Raw genomic sequence first — 21,667 nt, 5'->3', positions numbered from 1 at the left:
ATTCTTCCTTAATATTTTTTAGTGTATATATATTATTTTCATTTTAATTTCTGAGTTTTACATATCTCATTTGTAATATATATGCCAATCCCACTTTGGTTTTAGCAAAGTACACTAGGAGTCCTTAAATTGCTAAATTTATATATTTACAAACCCTATGTCAAAATAACTAATAATTAGATAAGTTTCTACTCATGTTTTACGTGAAATGATCTTTTTTCTGATGAAGATACAGTTTATATTGAATTTTATTGCTGTTTAGTTACATAAAGATCTTACAAAGATTTTTTTGTTAGACCTAATTAATTTGGCTATTTATTGTCATTTCAAAACTTTGAACTATATTAGGTTGTACTCTATGGGCATGTTTGGCCAAGGATTGGATTGAATAGGATAATTGAAGGGGATTAGATAGGACAAAATTATGACTTGATTGGATAAATAATAGTTCATTACTATTTTTGGTATTTCTAAGATAATAGATAGGACTGGTTTACCTATAAAAGATGATTTATTCTATTTTGATTGTACTTTTTATTTAAATGTTAGCTTAAATTCACTTTCTACTCTCACCATAATATTTGTTAATTCAACGTAATCGAGATATGTTGATTAGGCTAGATAAGCATAATTCTGTCCTAACTCCAACCCAAATTCAAGCGTCCAAACATGCCCTATGAAAATCAATAACCAATTTTTGAATTCAAAATTAACCAAAAACACAAACATTTTTATCTTAGAACTCTTTAACTTCTGTTTCAGTATTAAAACTTAAATAGAAATAGGCAATAAATTTTCTATTATATTTTTTCTTTATTGGTTTTCGCAAAGTTCAATATCATTTCTTCTATTATTCTTCTGTTTTTATTGTTGTTGATTCTCCTATATTATTTTTTTCCTATTTTTTCTATTTCTTTCTCTCTTTTTTTTAAACAGAGAAAAGTAACTACAATTCCCTAATAGAAAAAAAAAAATTTGTGCATAGTTTTCTTCTTCCTTCTCTTCTGTAGCTTCTTTTTTTTCCTACCAACTGAACTATTGCTGCTAATGTTTTTGATACCGTAGCTGTTGTTGCTTCTTCTTCTACTACACTTTTTTTTTTTTTATTCTTATTACGTCTTAACTTTTGCTGGATAGCTAGAAGTTTATATTTCCTCATGTTAATACGTGCTTTCTAATATAATTGCAAAATTCTCTCTTTTTTACAGAATTGGGTTTGAATTTAAAAATATATCTTTCCTTCTTTATTTGTAATGTGATTCGAATTGGGTTTGAGTTCAAAAATGTTGTTGGTCAGAAACATAAGATGTATATAAAATTTAGATCTTGACTGTTATACTGCTTTTTCTATGTGTTATGTGATAAAATGAATTGTCACAATGTTATTTGGTGCCTATATATCGATGATTATTGATTCATTTGTGTGTCACCAATTATTACTTTTATTGATACTTTACTATTCATAAATTTTTACTACAATCCTTCCTATCCGCCGCAACGCGCGGGTTCCTGCACTAATATACATTAAAACTTAAAAGAAATGTCCCGTGATTGTATTTTTTTTTACTTTTGGCTTCACATTGTGAAACAAACTCTTCGCCTTTCCTCGTCCAGTAATGTCTAATTAATGGTCCACCCTCAATCCTTCGTTTTTCCTCCGCATATAACGTGTAATTAATGATCCACCAACTTTAACCAAATCCTTCGTCTTCTCTCCGCACATAACGTGTAATTAATGATCCACCCATCTTAACCCTAATTTAAATTGTAAATCGTAGAAATCCACGAAAAAGCCCCATTCTCTTCTTCTCTGCTTTCTCTTCCTCCTTCATGGGCTCCGAGGCCAAGATTGAGCACGTGCTACGGACGAAGAATGAGTTTCCGTGTTGCATCGAGTTTGGCACTACCATCTTCATCAAATCGAGAATTTCTTTAAATTTCAACAATTCTTTTAAAAGATTTACATATTCTTTATATTGTAGCGTTGAAATTTCTTAGTTAGTTTTATTCAGCTTTTTCAAATTCTTTTTATTTGCATGGTATTCGAACTAATATGTTTGTTGTGTTGAACGTTTATTACTTTTTCTTTTTCTATTCTTTGCTCCTTATATATTTTTTCAAAAATAAAATTATGTATTATATTTGCTGTATTAGATTGTGTTAGGTTGTATATATCTTTTTGTCTCTTAAAAATTTATTGTATAACTTTTCATATGTTTACTTTTTTCTAAAAGAATATTTACAGAATTAGTTTGATATATGATCTAAAATGGTCTTCATTTTCTGTATTATATTTGTTGTATTAAATTATGTTAGATTGTATATATCTTTTTGTCTCTTAAAAATTTACTGTATAACTTTTCATATGTTTACTTTTTTTCTAAAAGAATACTACTAAAATAAATTTTTTATCTAAATCTCTTTCAAATAGTATGTTACTTTTCGGCTCAATAGGTTGACATATTTATTATTTGTGTACGATTATTTTGTTACTAATCGATTTTAACAGATTAATATACTTTTACAAAAAGTCAATATGTTTTGACTATTTTAATTTTTAAAATAATAGCAAACTTTTGATACATTAGTTAGATATTAAATTTATTTTAGTAGTATCTAACTGATGCAACGCATGGGTTACTGCACTAGTATAGGATCATATCGAGAACTTATCAACTAGGTGTCGTTGGAAAGTTTGATACCCGAGTAGTCCTAATGAAAACAGAATTATAATCGAATATGTAAAAAGTCATGAATCTTAATAATAATAACTATATTTAAATATTTTGGAAGGTGGTTTGAGGTCAATAAATTATTATTACTCGCAAAAATTTTGAGTGGGCCTCAAATCGTCTAGTGATCATAGTTTTCAGCTAGTTGTTTGAGCCCAACTAATTATTATTGCTGGCGGATTGGTTATTATAGAAAGCTTCAGTTTTATCCGCTACTAGAGAGTGTTTAGTTCTTCAAAAAATAGCCTAAATTTTTAGTTTTTTTAGAGAAAATTTTATTTTTTATTTATGTAATTTTAAAATAATATTTTTTTATTTTTAAAAAATTTAATGAAAAATTAGTATTTTGGTTTTGAATTATTTATCTGAAAAAGCAAAACTGTTGAAAAATGATATTTTTCACAGAAAACTGCTTTCACAAGATACGATTTTTCAAGTTTTTTATGAAGAACCAACAAAACGCATGTTTGTTTCACCAAAAGTGGAGGGGCGAAAAAAGCGGTCCGATTTTACAAAAGCTCAAATTTGTGAATTTTTTATACAAATTAGCCTAAATTATATAAATAAAATTTATAAAAATAAATAATTTATTCAAAATTTAAATTTTAAGTAGTGCCGATTGATTCAAATTAAATGAATTCAAAATGCTCTCTTCTTCAATGTAGGTTATGTGCATTTCTACGGAACGGAAAAAAGCAACTTTTGAGCGAACCTCTTGTGTGGTAGCTTCAATCCAACCTAACTCACCTGTAGGGATGGCAATACAAATTACTGTTCGCAAGTCAGCTCATGTTCAACTCGAAAGTAGCTTGATATTGAATCGCTCATTTAGTAAACGAGCCGAATATAAGCTAAATTTTTCGAATCATTTAATAAACGAATCGAACACGAGATAGGATCAGCTCGCACATGTTCGATTCAATAATAACTCAAATACACATTTTTTATATTTATATATAAATAAATAAGTATATTTATAAAATATAAATTTCTATTATTTAATTTTTAGTCAAATCTAAATATAAAATCGAACTCAATTACAAAAACATTAATTTATAGGGTAAATTGCATTGTTACCCCCTGAACTTTTGGCGAAGTTTTACTTTACCCCTCGAACTTCTAAAATAGACATCTAATCCTCTAAACTCTAATATTTCATTCATGTTACCCCTTCCGTCAGTTTTCCGTCAAGCTCCGTTAACCGTAAACTGACGAAAGGGTAAAACGAATGAAATATTATAGTTTAGGGTGTTAGATGTCTATTTTAGGAGTCTGGGGGGTTAAGTGAAACTCACCAAAAGTTCAGGGGGTAACAATATAATTTATCCAAATTTTTACTATAAATTATTTTCATATTTTTATATTAAAAATTTCTAATTGGCTGAAATGAAGTACAAAAATTTTATTTAAGTGTATTTTATAGAACAATATTTCTAAAGATAAAAAGGACAAACGAGTACTACAAAAAATTAACTGAGAATTAAAATCTCTATATCCTACTGAGGACACCTATTGTAAATCAATCATATTAACGAGTACACCAGGATAGTAGAGTGTTCGAGCATCGTAAGTAGTTAGTATCGCTCTTTTTTTATCTTTAAGCCACTCAAATTCATTTCTTTTACTTTTATTTTATTAAATAAAATGTAGGATAAATTATGGTATGATTTATTTTATGATAAAAAACATATATAAATTCAAAATCAAATATGATCACTAACTTGAGGATTAGTAGTCAATCCATAAGTAACATATTATAATAAAATAATTTATAGTCAAGAGTCCCCTACGGAGTAAATTGCACTACTACCTCCTGAACTTTTGGCGAGTTTCACTTAACCCCCCAAACTCCTAAAATAGACATCTAACACCCTAAACTCTAATATTTCATTCGTTTTACCCCTTCCGTTAGTTTCCGGTTAACGGAGCTTGACAGAAAACTGACGGAAGGGGTAACATGAACGAAATATTAGAGTTTAGGGGGTTAAATGCCCATTTTAGGAGTTCGAGGGGTAAAGTGAAACTTCGCCAAAAGGAGATAACAGTGCAATTTCACCTTAATTTATATATAAAGTTTCAACCATTAAATTAAAGTATAATAAGTAAGATATCATATATTTATTTTAGGGTAAATTTCAAATACCACTTCTGTGATTTCGTATTTTTTACTTTAGTATCATGTGGCTTAAAATATATCAAGTTAGTGTCCTGTGATTTTATTTTTATCTTTTCGTCAGTTTTTTTGTTAATATTTTGTTAAATTATATACAAAAAATTTCAGATATCCCATCTAGATTTATCGAATATTCACTTTAGTACTCTGTAGTAGGATACTAAATTGATCCACTTTAAACTACAAGATACTAAAGGAAGAAAGTATGGAACTACAAAAATAATATTTATAATTTCTTCTTTATTTTATATGAATATATATGTATTTTTTTAATTTATTATTTGTAAATTAGTTCGTGTTTGGATCGTTAATAAATAAACTGAAAACGCGAAGAATTTTTGGGCTGGATGTTTTAGCCAGCTTGTGTTGGAACAAGAGCCAGCCTCGTTCCGCTCGTATTCGGCTCGTTGACACCCTACTCACATGCACCCCATTCGGTCCAAATTCTAGTCCAAGATCACTGAACCCGAACCTCTTCCTACGCATTCGGGACGTGGCACGCGCAAAACACAATCACCGTTCCTCTGCGGCGGCGGCGGCGGCGGCGGGGTCGTCGCTCTAAAGGAGGATTCCCATTCCCTCCTCGCTCCGCTTATAAAAGAGGCGGCGGCGGTGGTGGGAACCCCGCCCGATGCTCCTCTACCCCGCCTCCTCCCTCCACCATGAGATGCGGCTGAGGCCCTTCTCTATCCTCCGACGCGCTCTCCCTCGCCCTAACCCCTCCCTCTCCATTAGAGCTTCTCCCATGGCTTCTTCCGCTTCCTCCGTTTCCACCGAGAAGGGGACGGCTCCTTCCACCAACCAGGAGCACAAGGAGCCGCAGCAGTTGAGTTCTCCCCCGTTGCAGGTATGGGATTTTGCGAATTTGGATTTGATTTGTGTGTTGGGGATCGATTCCGTGTGAGATGTGGTGATCGATCGTGCTGTTTTGGTTGTTCGACTCGGTGAATCGGAGTTGGATTTAGCGAATGTTGCTTTGATCTGTTATGGATCGATCTGATTAGGGTTGAGTAAGGAGTCCTTGGATCAGACATGAATTACCTATTCAGAATATGTTTCCTGTGATGCCTTGGGCGTGTAAAGTATGTTACTAGATCCTATTTTGACTTTGATGTATGTGAAATAGTACTTGAAAGACACCGAAATTGCTTGGATTGGAGCGTGATTATCACGTCCGATTTGCTCCTTTTCGTATTTGCTTATTTTTGCGACTTTTGAATGTGAAATGAGTAATACTCGTTAGTTTTATCTGAAATAGAGCCTTTATTACTTTCTATTGATTTATATACATTAATCAGGATTGGAGTCTACTAGGTAAATTGATTTAAAAAAAAGAGCTTTGACAAGCAAAGTAGTAAGGCTAGTTGCTTGTGTCAAAATTTTGTGCTAGCAATATTGTAGGATTGTAAGGAACCTGTGGCAAGTGGTTTCCACTATTAGGTAGTTTGGTGCATACTCCACTTAAAATATAAGGTCCTTGACTAACAAATTTTCTTCAAGTAAACTATACGTGCTGAAGCTATAATTGTTTATAAGGCATTCATAAATGCTTTGCTTAACAAAGATAGGTTGTTGATTAACTTCTTATACAAACAAAATAATGCCATGAAGAGGCTCGCACTTCCATCAAAAATAAGAGTACCATCTTCAGTGTATATTTCTTTGAACTTAAGTATTCATGTAACTCGAAATACGCGCACACTTTTATTGATTTCCCTTCAAAATTATCCAATAACAAGTCTCACGTTGCCCGAAAGGTAGACTTTTCAATAATTCTATTTCAGAGGCTAGTGTGGAAAGAAAGAGTAATATGCTTCGAATTTCAGAGTACATCTGTACCATGGAAGATAATGCTTAAAGTCTCACTCCCAAGGTTCAAACTGATTGGTTCAGTTTTGTACTTTAATATGGCTTGTCTAGGTCTAGTTTCATTTGTTTTGGTAAATATCAGTATTTTCGAATTTTACTTGAAAAATTTTAATCAAGTTTCAGTAGTTCACTTCCCATAGATAATAAGAACAACGTAGATTACATAGTTTCAAGAAACTTTGATATATCAGAGAGGTACTTTGGAATAGCTTTATGTAAAGTATCCTTTACTGTTTTACCGTCAGCTGGCCCCACTAAGGTTGATATCACTTATTAGACTAATTGCAAGATCTTTGAATGGTAAATCTTGATAAAGCCGAAAGCTGGTGCACAAGCAATCCTAGCTTATTTGGGTATAGACCCAGAGCTTTTAGCATGAAAACAGGAAAAAGTTCACCTGGCGTGCAGCATTTCTAATACAAAATGACTCTGTGATCTCGCAACTTAGAGATTGCATAACTATAGGGTTATTGGGAAGAGTTCTATCAGATTTCTGATTGATTTTCCTATGACAACATCTTCTTTTAGTGGCCTTGAAGTAGGCTATATTACTTGTTTCAAAGCCAACATGGGAAGGAGTATTGTCCTTCATAATATCCTTGCTAAATGCTAGAAAGTAACATTTAAAAGTTCTCATTGCTTACAAGGTGCAAAGGGCAGAAAAGTTTTGTGCTTTGATCTGTAACCTTATTAATCCATGAAATCATGTTCATATTTCTTCTGTGAAATGTCTTCTTGTGAATGATACTGCTACTTTGACTGTTTTCTTTTAGCGTCTACTTTGCTATTCTCTTTCTGCCTTATGCTTGTTTTGCTGTCTTAACGCCAAGAGTACTGTGTGTACTTTCTTCTGTTTTCATTCGTGCTTAATTGTTAAGCATGGTGAAGATTTTGACTGTTTTCTTTGACAGTCTACTTTTCTGCTCTCTGTTCTGCCATATGCTTTTTTCATTGTCTTAACACCAAAAGTACCATGTGTCCTTTATTCTGCTTTCGTTCGTGCTTAATTGTTAAGCATGATGAAGGAGAAGTAATGGCGCAATTCCTAATCTCTCTACATCTTATTGGAAAAGAAGTATTTGATGAAAAGTAAAGCGAAAAAGAAGTCAGAAAGGTGATTGAAGGATCATTTATGGGGTATTGTCTTGTTAAGCAAAGTTGCTGAGAATTTTACTTTCTGTTGTTAACCCTAAAAACTCATCGTCCTTATGCTTGAAACAACAACTCTTTTCTTTTTGGTATTCATTCATATTCCTTTGCTGCGATGTCATAGGCTAAATACTATGTACTGTAGCAGACGAATCAAGTATTATTAACTACAACTTTTTTCTGTATTAGCTTGAACAAACATGGTTATGATTATGCCTTTTTCTTAATCATATTACTACTCCTTTATTATGCCCATTCAGCTGATGAACAGTGAACTGAATATTATATTCTTTGTTAGGTTGCTAAGCGTCTGGAGAAGTTCAAGACAACTATCTTCACTCAGATGAGCACGCTCGCCCTCAAACACGGAGCCATAAATCTGGGCCAGGGCTTCCCAAATTTTGATGGTCCAGATTTTGTCAAAGAAGCTGCTATTCAAGCTATCAGAGAGGGAAAGAACCAATATGCAAGAGGCTTTGGCGTGCCAGATCTAAATTCCGCCATAGCCACCAGGTTCAGGAAAGACACAGGTCTAGAAGTGGACCCTGAGAAGGAAGTGACAGTGACATCCGGATGCACTGAAGCAATAGCCGCAACAATACTAGGGCTAATTAATCCTGGAGATGAAGTTATCCTATTCGCACCTTTCTATGATTCTTATGAGGCTACCTTATCAATGGCTGGCGCGAAGATTAAGTGCATTACTCTCCGCCCCCCAGATTTCTCTGTCCCAATTGATGAGCTGAAGTCCACAATTACGAAGAACACGCGTGCAATAATGATTAATACACCTCACAATCCCACTGGGAAAATGTTTACAAGAGAGGAACTTGAAACTATTGCTACTCTGTGTCAAGAGAATGACGTGCTGGTTTTCACAGATGAGGTTTATGACAAGTTGGCATTTGAAGCTGACCATATTTCCATGGCTTCTCTTCCAGGAATGTATGAGAGAACTGTGACTATGAACTCTCTGGGGAAAACATTCTCTTTAACTGGGTGGAAAATTGGGTGGGCGATAGCACCGGTGCATCTAACATGGGGTGTGAGGCAAGCACACTCTTTTCTCACTTTTGCCACATCAACCCCGATGCAGTGGGCAGCATCAGTGGCTCTGCGGGCCCCAGAGACCTACTATGAGGAATTGAAGAGTGACTACATGGCAAAGAAAGAAATCCTAGTAGATGGACTCAAGGCTGCGGGCTTTGTTGTTTACCCATCAAGCGGAACGTACTTTATAATCGTGGATCATACCCCCTTTGGGTTTGAAAATGATGTCGCGTTCTGCGAGTACTTGATTCAGGAAGTGGGCGTGGTTGCGATTCCAACAAGTGTATTTTACCTGAACCCGGAGGAAGGAAAGAATTTGGTTCGGTTCACGTTTTGCAAGGATGAGGGAACCCTGAGGGCTGCAGTTCAGAGGATGAAGGAGAGGCTGAGAAAATTATGAGGGGGATTAGGCAGTTAATTGGCATTAAGTTGCCGAAGGTAATCTAATTTATTCCCATGTTTGTTTTATTGCATAGACTATATGAAACATGAGCATTCCTGATTCTAGTTGCAGTTCTTGAGCTATTGTGATGATTAATTGACTTTTGAGTAAGAAACTGCGAAATAAATTATGTTTACCAGTTTTTCAGAATTCAGATCGATCTATTTTAAACTCTTTGTATTAGATTTGTTCGACTCTCACATGACAAAGCTGTGGATGATTTGCTAGTTGGTTTGTGGATGAACGATTTTAGCTGAGTGCTCTAATTTTACTTGGCGATGTATCTAAAATCTATTGATGATCAACTTTTTGTTAGTCAAAATGGTTCAGACTTCTTGGTGAGTCTGTGACACATACGCACTTAAATCTCAAGCACTAAAACTTAACCAACCTTTGCATGGAACTATAATGAATCACTTCCCTCATATTTGTTCAATCAAATATTAACAGACTGTCCCTAGCGCAAGTGGCAAACGGCGCAAGTGGCAAACGGTTTGGTTGTTGGTATCTGAGTTTTCAAATTTGAATTTTAGTTAATTTACCTTTTCAGCTAAATTTATTTCTAAATAAAATAAATTTTGAATTTTAGTTAATTTATATTTTTAGCTAAATTTATTTTTAAATAAAATAAATGAAGCTGATAGTGGTAATGGGATGAATAAGTATATATTTAGTACTAAAGATAATTTGTCAGTCTAAAGTGCATCTGTGAATGATAGATTTCACAATATCTCGTTACCTAACCGTTCAAACAGGACTACAGTCTAATAATCCCCCATTGTACATTTCCTGCAATATTTTCTCGCGAGCCAGGTTCAGAAGGGTCACGTGTCCACGTCCCATTGGACTCTTTTCTTTAAAGTTTATTTAAGGCCCAACTATAAATGGACCCAAGTTATGAAGGCTCCCTGATGGGCTACGCTTAAGTGGCTGCAGCGCGAATCCAAGAACCGTTACCTTCCACCTCGTGAAATGCTTTCGGCGGCACGCAACCAAAACTCCACAGCCGAAGGCACTGCTTTGATTATTTTACAACCCACCACAGAATCGCTTTCTGCTCCTCACAAAGCTATTCTTTCCACCCCAAAACTGCTACTACTTTCATCCATTCATCACCTGCTATATACCATGTTTATGTAGTCCCTCACCATCTCCTTTTCTCTCACGCTCTGTACAAAACTAGCCAAAGAGACAAAAAAAATAAAAATGTCATTCAATGGCGCCGATCGGAGAAGGACGTGCCGGCTCTACTGGTGCTACGAGTGCCGCCGCGCCCTCCGCATCATCTCCTTCCCCTCCTCCGACGTCTTCTGCCCCCGCTGCTACGGCCGCTTCCTCCACGAGATCGACCACTTCCCCCCCTTTCCCCGCCCCCTCCGCCAGTTCCCCCCCGGCCCCCACTTCCACTCCGATGACCTCCCCAGCGGTGGCGGCCGATGGGTCATCTTCGGAAACCCCTCCGACCGCTCCCCGCCTTCTCCTCCTCCGCCTCCTCGCCAACGCCTCTTTCTGTCGCCTCCGGTCCCAACGTCGCCGGTGATGCGCCGCTCCGACGACATCCCTCCGGCCGTCGACCCGGCGGACTACTTCACCGGCCCGAATTTGAACACCCTCATCGACGAGCTCACGCAGAACGACCGCCCCGGCCCCCCGCCCGCCGAGTCCGCGGCGATCGCGGCGCTGCCGAGCGTGCTCATCGCCGAGGCGCACCTGCGCGACGGCTCGCAGTGCCCGGTGTGCAAGGAGGAGTTCGAGCTCGGCGAGGAGGCGAGGGAGATGCCGTGCAACCACGTGTACCACTCCGACTGCATCGTCCCGTGGCTCAGGCTCCACAACTCGTGCCCCGTCTGCCGGTTCCAGCTCCCCGGCGGCGGCAGCAACAGCGACCGGCCGAGGGGAGCGAGAAGCGACGTCGATTCGAACGAAAGCCGCAGCAGCGGCAGCGGCCGTGAACGGCGGTGGCCGGCCGGGAGGTGGAACCCCCTCGGCTTGCTGTGGCCGTTTTGGGACGCATGGCCGAGGTGGGACGACGAGCGCGGCCGCAGAGACGAGGCCGAGGATGATCTCTACGGTGGCCCCGGCGGTAATGGCTTGACGATCTTTAGCTCCTTCGTTCTTGTCTCCATGTGTTTTTTCTTCTTCTCTTTCCTTCTCTAATAAGCAGCACATCAAAAGCCCAGAAAATAGATTGTGTACATATATGGGTTGCTTCTGCATGGCATCTTAATTATATTGAATTCTGTGGAAAACAAGTTATTGCAGATCCGACTTTAAAATACAAGATATTACACAATTTTATTATTATTATTACTTTATTTTTTTTTAACTCGAAGTTTGATTCCAATCTCAAATACATGCCTAGCTAGAGTTTCAAGTTTGACAATTTAATTCTAAGGCTAAAATACGTTTTACCCCTTTCCATATATCACGTGTTGCATTTAGCTTCTAAACTAAAAATAATATACACTTAAAATTCTTTGGAAACTTATCTCATTAATACTTAACATTTTTCGTTAGTTCTAATTCTTTCAAATATTTATTTTTAACTGTATTAATTATACTTATTTTTAATCTCTCAAGGTAGTTAAATACATTTATTTTTATTTTAAAAGTTAAGTGCAATAAATAATATATGGAAGGGGATAATCTATCTTTTAGCCTAATTTTAAACTTAAGATTATGTATTCTTTAGAATTTTTTCATTTCTATCAGCTAAAAATAATGCTATGTAGATAGTTGCTCGCTGTTTTCAACATAAAAAAGTTGGGGACTACTTTTAATATAGCCCTGTGCACAGAATTTTCTGCATACGAGACCATCCTACAATTGCATCGATGGCGGGATGTATCATTTCGCATATTCAGTGGCTGATCCGATAGAGATGTGCTACATTCCGTCATTGGATGGATAGTGAGATGACCGGCGAGCAGAAAATTTTAGTGCATAGTTTTGTATCCATTGCACTTCCAAAATATTGTCGCGCGTGTCGGCAGAACCTTAAGATGATGATGGTCTTGTGTTATTTTTACCAGAAGCATTTTTTGAACAAAAGTTTATAAACTAAATTATCAAAATTGAAACTTTAAAGATGATGTGAGAAATTGTGGTAAAAACTTTAAGAGCTGAAGATATTATGACTAATCAGGTCTGTTGGGTTAGCTTCAAACCTATTTTATGAAGTTAGTTTGTTCTTGATTTTAATATCATCCTCATACCTAGTTTAAACTGTTACATAATCTTTTTTTTTAAATTGAAACTACATGAACAGAATCAAATAAGAGCAAAACTTCCATGAATTAAACTGTTAAATGAAACTCTTTGAAAATCAAAATCATGTTGAATTGAAGGAAACAACTACTTATAATTGCTATTCCAGTTTTGTCTCTTTTTGTTCTCTTTCTTTCTTTTAGCACTCCTACGCTTCTAATTCTGGGATGTAATACTATTGGTAGCTTTTATTCTTAATTATGTACAGTGAATATGATTAAGTTAAGTTCATTATCTGTATATTCCTTTTATGATGTAAATTTTACACTTTAATTTGTTATTTAGACTACCAAGTAATTGCAATTAAATTAAGATTTGAATTTGAACTGGTTATGCATTATTTTGTATTCTATTTCTATAATTTGCTTAACTACTAATTAATTCTTTTCAGCCTTTTATTCCTGGTGGCGCTCTCTCTTTATTCTCTAGCAGTTCTTATGGTGGTGTCATCATTTTAACAGTTAAGTCACTCACCTTTTATTTTTATTTTATTTCTTTCTCTTTAATTTCTAAAATTATTATCTATAAATATAATTTAAAAGTCAAAAGTTGCGAAATTTTGCAACGTACAAGAATGGTCAAAGATGAGATAGAGATTAGTGTCGCAATTTTTCCGAATTTCTAAGGTGTTTCCACAAATTGTCCCAGAAATATTTATAGCTAAATTTTCATATTTGTGGGTATAAAATTAGTTCATATATATTTTCAAGCAACAAGATTTGAGTAAAATTTATTTCAGCGCTTATTCATTCCTTTTTTTTAATTTGCAAATTTAGTTCAAATGTAACAGCTCAATTTGATTACCTTCTTTGATAATACAATCAGGTGGTTAACCCAAAATTAATTCTAAACACTAAAAAATAAGTAATTTCTTTATACTTGCAATTAAGCACCTAATGGAGTTTTATTTTAATGAGTAAAAATTGCACCACTAGTCGCTAAACTTTCAACTAAGTTTTATTTTGGTTCTCAAACTTTTATGTTTGATGTTAGTGTTCCCTAAAATCTTAAAATTTTTTCACTTCAGTCTTTATTTCTTTAGTCTTTATTTATATTTACAACTAGAAGATAAACTATTACACTATTTTTTCTTTGGTATATTTCAACTCTACTACTTTTTATATATAAAAACTGGTCCTTTCAATTGAAAGTACGAGATGAATAAAAAAAAAACAACAAATTCATAGTATACGAACAAATAAATGAGCTAAATGCGAACAACACTTTTAAATCTAAAGACTAAGATGGAATGCTGTTGAAAATTTAGGGACAAAAATTAAAATTTTACTAAAAGCTCAAGGTCTCAAATATCGAAATCAAAGGTTTGGGGACCAAATTGAAACTTGACTTAAAGGACTAGTGGTGCAATTTACCCTTTTTTTTTAATAATTTAAATGTTATATTGCAGGAAAATTTCTTATATATCCCTGACTACTATTTAATTTTTCAAATATATCCTTCATTTAAAATTCAAAATACTCTCTAAAAATTCAAAACTTTCCAATAAACATCAAGGACAGGTGTATATTTTTAAAAAAACTGATGTTTTTAGGGACAAATTTGAAAACAAAAAGGACAATTTTGAGAATCAGGAATAAATTTTTTTTTTTTTTTGAGATTTTGAGTGGCATATTAGATATTATCCTTAATAGTACAAAGAACATGGCAGGTAGATGGGGGAAAGAATGGAATCGGCACCGAATATTTGTTCTCTGCAGGCTTTTGGAGCATCAGAAATTGTACGGTCACGATTCGATGTGAGGAATCAAGAGACGAGATAACAACGGTGGTGATATATACGATTTGGTGACATGGTTATATGGCTTTAAGTTGTAATCGAACAACAATGTAACAGAAGAGTAGATGTACACTTACAAGCTGATACACCACCATACATATGTCACAAGAGATTATTGCATATGTAAATATAAAAATAAAGTGTTTATACATGATATCGAATAAAAATATTGAGAACATGACACATGCAAAACGCAAAATCAAATATTAGGAAGTGAAAAATAAATTAAACTGGTGTTTCAGTAGAAGTGACAGCTAGTGAATGATTTACTTTCCATTCTAAGAATATAAAAAGTACATTTTAAGGTATTTGCAGCAGTATTCTTCTTTGCAGAATATATGCAAAAAGTTATTTGAGAAATGTTATTTCTACATCCAAAAGTTGAGTATACTTCTAATAGTAATCGAACCGCTTCAGTCATTTATTTTTAGAAATAAACTCAACTACAAATGTGAAGAAATTTGACTTTGAATCTCATGTACTAATGATCAAGCCCTAGCCAGCAGCTTTAGATACGGCTAATAATATTTCTAAATTTTTAATCTAAAAAAATAGAGTTTAATAAAATCAGTGCAAGAAAATAGACTCTGTAACGGAGAGGGTATAAAATTTATACTAACATCTGGATGTACAGATAGCATCGCTTGAGTTATTTTATACAAAAAGGGTACAAACAATACTGCAGCTGTCAGTTTCTTTCTTTGTTTTATTTTTTTTTAAAGAGAAAGATAGCAAGTTGTCCGCTTTGTTCATATTTAAAAAAAATAAACTAAACTAGAAACGTAAAGCAAATAATAGACTTTGAATTGAAACCTTGGTATAAATCATTAATCCCTTAGCCAATTGCGCTAACTACGGTCAGTTATACATGTTGTAAGTTGCTAGAAGATTTGTTCATATCTAGTGCTCTTTATCATAAGGCTTATTACTGAAAAGTTATTTGTAGCTTAAAGCCAAAATTAAAGAACATGCATAGGATGGTTGTTATCATCATCAGAAAAAGAAAACTCCCCGTTTACCAGGGCATGAAGGATCAAAATCACCAACCCTCAGAATGAGGGCTCTCATGATAACCTTCAAAAAATTGAGGGCCTCTCAATCTGAGGATTGAGACCTCAATCCAAGATTTCCCGTGATTCGGATATCATCTATTCGGTGTACCAAATTCGACAAAACTAGCATTTACCCGAAGGTTTGGCCGCCGGTGCTCCGTACTTGACAAGAGTCAGACTACCTGAAGACTCAGGCATCGAGATCACTTTCGTTGTAATGTTTGTCAAAATTAAACATCATAATACGTAATAACCAACCTAGGGGTGTCAACGGGTCGGATTCAGGATGGATTTTCAAAAATCCGAACCCAAACCCAACTCTAAATGCAAAATCTGAACCTGAACCTGAATCTGACGGATTTTCATGATCCATATCCAAATCCGAACACTACCAAAAATCTGAAACCCGAACCTGCATCCGAATCCGAAACAATTATTTCCCTTTTCAATATTTCAAAATATATTGCATTAAATCTAAATTTTTAAAATACAAAATTAAATATAACATCAAATATTTATATACATTTTATTATAATAACGTAAAATAAATTCGGATTCGAATTCGGTTCGGGTACAAACAAAATTCATATCCAAATTCAAATTCATTAGATTTTAAATTTTAATATCTATATTCGAAACTATACCAATTTAGCATCGAATAAATCCCTTTGCTTGGATTCGGATTCGAATTCGGATAAAATTTCGGGTATCTTGTATTCATTGACAATCGCTAAACCAACCGAAAGGTCTCAATGCATTCCGTCAATTTAGTGCGATATATGGAGTGCTAGGCTAATCTTAGTGGTGATTTTAATGACTTAGATTTCAAATGTATATAGTTGAGTTGAATATCAAGTTTGAATAACTGAACCACTAATAAACTGCCATATTGTATAAGTTGATTTATGGAAAAAAAAAAACTATAAATTTTTTATGAGAATTCTGAAATGTTTACAAAGACAAAATTGTTAATTTAAACGTTAACTCAAAGATCGATAGCTGCTTCGAGTCTTGATCATGTCCTCGATTTTCGCGACCTCTTCTCTGTTCCAAAAATCGTGAAAATGCTGATACGAAAAATCCCCATAACCAACTAAAAAAATATTATTGAATGAAAAAATAAAGGCTAAATTACATAAAACTTTTTTGTCAAAATTCAATTTTTCACTTTCCTCCTCTGTCATTTAAAAACATACACTTTGCCCCCTTGTAAAATAAAAAATGTTTACTTCGCACCCTACCGTTAGTAATCCGTTAGGGTTCCGTTTATAAAATATTATTATATATTTTTTATGCCAAAAATACCCTCAATCTTCTTTTATGTGAATATGGTGAGGGGCAAAATAGTCATTTTATTATTACAGTTCACACCATACCTCCTGTGAACATTTTTTATTTTACAAGGAGGCAAAGTGTAGGTTTTAAATGACAGAAAAGGAAAGTGAAAAATCGGGTTTTGACAGGAGAGTTTTCTGTAATTTAGCCAAAAATAAAAGTTCAAATTGTCTATTTTTATTCAAAAAGTTTCACTTTGGTTTTTCATGGTTTAATTTTTATTTTATGAAAAAAATTTATATGAAACAAAGTAAGAAAGTAAAAATGAAAATTTTAAAAAAATATAGAGTGACAAAAAAAAAAGATCTGAACCACAGGAGGGCGAAGTAAAATTTTCTAAACCACAGGATGACAAAGTATAAAAATAAGTTAAACAAAAGGAGGGAATTTGAAATTTATCCAAAAAGATATTCCTAACATATGAGTAATGCTTCTATACTTTTTTTTTTTTTTTCGTTACTGTTCATTCACTCTCATTCAACGGTTCAAATTTAATTTTCTTAAAATTGTGATCTGGAATAGCAAGTCACTTTGGGAGAGGTACCGATTATTAGATACCTCGAAAAAAGATATTTTTGTCTTTTAATACATGAGCATTTTAGTCATTTTATCTCTACTATATTATCAAAATTTTTATTCTCTCTTTATTTCTTTTTTTTCTCTCTATTTTTCGCCTCATATTTTGGCATAAGAAAAGTTTCAAATTATTTGACAACAAGAACGTGAGATTATTTTGTGGACCAACTATGGATTTTGTCTATATCCATCTTGAATTCTACCTGAATCATATATAAAGTTTAATATTATATTCGAATTTATATTTTTAAAAATTTAAATTTAATATAAAATATTTTGAAATATGGTAAAGAGAAATAATTGTTTCGGGTTTCGGTCTTCGGGTTTGGATTCGATTTTGGGTTTCGAAAAATTGGTCAGTTTTGGGTTTAGATATGGATTTTTGAAATCCATCGAGTTTAGAAATAGGTTTTGCGATTGTTAGTCGGGTTCGAATTCAAATTCCTAACCCTTTTTTTCTGAACAGTAATCCTAATCTTTTTAATTTTTATATTTAAAATTATGTTTAAAATATTTATTAGCTCTACCAGTTAAATGTTATTCTGTTTAAAACGTTTATTATCTTTAACGGTTCTAGATTATTCTTAATCTTATTCAGTTTAATAGGTTAAAATCAGATCTTTGATAGAATAGTTTAAAGTCTGATCACTCAAATCAATCGGTTCAATCTAGTTTTTAAATATTGATACTAATTTAATTAAAATGAATAATAAAAGTTAAGAAGCTAATTATAAACCAAAAGGGAACAAACTAAAATTTTAAAAATCAACTAAAAATTAAAAAAATTTAAAGATAAGAGTCAAAATCAATTTAATAAATCAAATTAATTGGACTGATCAAATTAATAAAAATATACAAATAGCCTAGATTTGTTCAATATAAATTTATTTAATTTATCTACATTTCTAATTTTGTTNAGGATTAAATCCGTAATTAATCCGTAATTAAATGCTTAAATCAAATTTGTATTTTTAATTTTTCTAATCTTAATGATAAGTTAATCAATCAATTTTCCAAATTAGTGCAAATTAATGCATAAATTTAGGATATCAATTAAAAGTTTCTTTAAATATTGTGTAGTTTAATTACCAAAATAACCTCGCATGATGTAATCCTTTTACCTACTAAATGTTAAAATTACATCTTTACGATGTATTAATCAACGGTTAAAATCTATTTTATTTTTTTAAGAATAAAGTACCGAATCATTTCTCGAATAATATTACGTATGTAAATAATAACGTATTTTTTTCACCATATCTTGTCACCGCAAGTAAAGTAATCTCTTCGCAATTCCAAATTGAGCCTAAAACAACTTGCTGCTCTTATTTTGTTTGTAAAAGGAACAAGTCAATTTATATAAATTGCTACGTTTTCCTATAATTTTAGACCAAATATTGAATATAAATCAGAAATCTCTTGAGAAGATTCCCATGGAAATGTTTTCCACATATCAACTTCTTCCCTACCTGCTTCCTTAAAGATAGCTTTCGCACTAGTAAGGCCATAAATTAATGTAGATGTAGACTTGTAAAAATCTCTGTAACTCTCCTCTGTTGTAAGTAAGCTGCTGCTAGTTAAGCATTTCAGCAATAAAACAGCTGTTAAGTACTTCTACCATTCTCCATTCTCTGCATAAAAACCATGGTTAGCTCCATAGCTCTTCTTTTCCTTGTTCTCTTCCTAACTTCCTCAGCTCGGTCTTTCGCCGACGACTTCATCTTCAGCGGATTCAAAAGAGCTTCTAATCTAAGCTTGGATGGTTCTGCGCGCGTCACGAACGACGGCACGATTCAACTCACCAATGAAACTAGAAGAGTGATGGGTCATGCCTTCTTCTCCTCTCCCGTTCGTCTGCTCGATAATCAGCACGGAAGTTCGTCAGCGCTTTCTTTCAGCACGATCTTCGTGTTCGACATCATCACCATCGGGACGGGCAGCGGCCATGGCTTGGCTTTCGTCATGTCCCCGTCAAAAACTCTCCCTCAAGCCGATTCCGGCCCGTATCTCGGACTCTTCGGTGCAGGAAACAACGGGAATTCCTCCAATCATGTCTTTGCGGTCGAATTCGACACGGCCTACATCCCTGGGATGTTCAACGAGACGAACGGCAATCACGTCGGGATCGACATAAACAGCATCATCTCGAATATCTCAACGCCGGCCGGCTATTACTCAAACGATTCCAACAAGAAGGTTGATTTGGACTTGAAAATGGGGAAACCGATTCAGGCGTGGATCGACTATAGCGCCAACACAAGAGTCCTTAACGTGGCCATTGCTCCTCTCTCGGTACCTAAACCCGGCCGCCCCCTCGTATCATACACCATCGATCTCTCGCCGATTTTCAAAGAGTATATGTATGTTGGATTCTCCGCTTCGACCGGAAAACTTGTAAGCTCACACTACATCTTAGGTTGGAGCTTTCGGACCGACGGAATTGCCGCGCCGCTTGATATTTCTCAGCTGTCGATTCCTCAGCCGCCGAGTGCTAGTTCGTCTTCAAATTCCAGTTCCAAGGCCTTGGCAATCAAGATTGGAGACATAACTTTTATCGCTACGCTGATCGTTGTGGGCACGGCGATCTCCATCTTCTTTTATCTGAAGCAGAGAGCGAAACTCGCGGAGACTCTTGAGGATTGGGAGCTTGATCACCCCCACAGATTCCGATACAAGGACCTTTACAAGGCAACTAAGGGGTTCAAAGAGACGGAGCTCCTCGGTCGCGGCGGCTTCGGGCAAGTCTTCAAGGGCGTAATAAAGGACACCGGCGAGGAAGTGGCCGTAAAGAAGATCTCGAACAATACTAGACAAGGGATTAGAGAATTCATCGCGGAGATCGCGAGCTTAGGGAGGATGAGACACAGGCACCTGGTCGAGCTCAAAGGGTGGTGCAAGCGGAACGAAGACCTTCTCCTCGTCTACGAGTTCATGCCCGAGGGGAGCCTCGACACGCTCCTCTTCGACGGCAAAACTAGTGCAACACTCAGCTGGCAGCAACGGTTCAAGATCCTCAAGGGCGTTGCCGCGGGAATTCTCTACTTGCACGAGGAATGGGAGCAGGTGGTCGTCCACCGAGACATCAAGGCGAGCAACGTGCTGCTCGATTCTGCCATGAACGCGAGAATCGGCGATTTCGGACTTGCGAGGCTGCATGAGCACGGGACGAATCCCCACACGACTCACGTGGTGGGGACTCTCGGCTACATGTCGCCCGAGCTATCGCGCACGGGCAAGCCGACGACTAGCTCCGACGTCTTCGCCTTCGGGGCATTGCTCTTGGAAGTGGCCTGCGGGAGACGACCGATCGAACCGGACGCGCCGCCGATGCAGCTGAATCTGGTGGACTGGGTGACGGAGTGCTGGGCAAGAGGAGAGCTGCTTGGAGCTGCAGATCCGAGACTCGGAAAGTTTTACGACGGGGAGGAGATGGAATTGGTGCTCAAGCTGGGTTTAGTCTGCTGCCAGTCTGCGCCCGAGGTTAGGCCGAGCATGAGGCGGGTGATCCGATACCTGAATGGTGATGAGAATCTCGCGGATGATGTGAGCCTCGTCTTCTCGGAAAGGGAGTCGGTGAATTTGGCATCTGGAGATTCATGTAATTCGTCTTGTGGGATAATCTCGACGAGCTCCCTCAACAAAGGAAGGTGAATGAATCCTGCCTCCAACTTGTATGCCCAGTTCATTAGACTTAATGAATGAAGCAGGTAGCTTGCTACTTTTTTCTCAAAAAAAAAAAAAGAATCCTGCCAGTACATAAAATAGGCGTGTTGGTAGTCTGTTCTAGATCATTAGAACGGAGGACTGCAGGCAACTAAAAATCATCGAGAGATGTTCTAAATTGTGTGTTGAGTTTTCTTTTTTGTTTCTTTCCGGTTTAGATTTGTGCTCCTAGTTTGTAATTTTTCATGCAAATGTAGCTGGCAGAGCAACTAGAGCATTGATAAGCTATGTATTACGGACACTTCTGTTTGCCCAGTGTTTCCGTGTCAGACACTCGCATGTCCGTGTTGGACAAGTGTTTGATATGGCCACTTTTTGGGCGTGCGTTTAATGCCGATCTATAGTGCAAATAATTAAAAAAATATACATATTTTTTTTATTTTTTTTATGCATTATAAATGTAAGGTTATAAATATTTTAGTTTTTTAAGTAATGCATACAATTTTTTTGACAATATAAATAAATTATATATAATGCAGATTTTTTTTTCTTAAGATATAT

At 35.5% G+C, this 21,667-nt stretch overlaps 3 protein-coding genes across 3 annotated transcripts; all 3 read left to right on the top strand.

The window, feature by feature from the left end:
* LOC109711859 (probable N-succinyldiaminopimelate aminotransferase DapC) lies at window positions 5,372-9,586 on the top strand. The gene is made up of 2 exons (XM_020235174.1): window positions 5,372-5,752; window positions 8,222-9,586. The coding sequence occupies exons 1-2, from the start codon at window positions 5,537-5,539 to the stop codon at window positions 9,371-9,373; spliced, it is 1,368 nt and encodes a 455-aa protein (XP_020090763.1). The 5' UTR covers window positions 5,372-5,536; the 3' UTR covers window positions 9,374-9,586.
* On the top strand, window positions 10,348-14,788 carry LOC109711360 (probable E3 ubiquitin-protein ligase RHC1A). Its single transcript, XM_020234359.1, has 3 exons — window positions 10,348-11,498; window positions 13,074-13,142; window positions 14,352-14,788. Exons 1-2 carry the CDS (start codon window positions 10,622-10,624, stop codon window positions 13,109-13,111), a joined length of 915 nt encoding a protein of 304 aa, XP_020089948.1. The 5' UTR covers window positions 10,348-10,621; the 3' UTR covers window positions 13,112-13,142; window positions 14,352-14,788.
* LOC109711344 (L-type lectin-domain containing receptor kinase S.4-like) lies at window positions 18,777-21,544 on the top strand. The gene is made up of 2 exons (XM_020234343.1): window positions 18,777-21,096; window positions 21,185-21,544. Exon 1 carries the CDS (start codon window positions 19,088-19,090, stop codon window positions 21,092-21,094), a length of 2,007 nt encoding a protein of 668 aa, XP_020089932.1. The 5' UTR covers window positions 18,777-19,087; the 3' UTR covers window positions 21,095-21,096; window positions 21,185-21,544.

This window comes from Ananas comosus, linkage group 6 (assembly GCF_001540865.1).
Source record: "Ananas comosus cultivar F153 linkage group 6, ASM154086v1, whole genome shotgun sequence".
NCBI classification, from domain to species: Eukaryota; Viridiplantae; Streptophyta; class Magnoliopsida; order Poales; family Bromeliaceae; genus Ananas; species Ananas comosus.
Note: the sequence above shows the minus strand (reverse complement) of the source record. Positions and strands in the feature narration are given on the sequence as shown.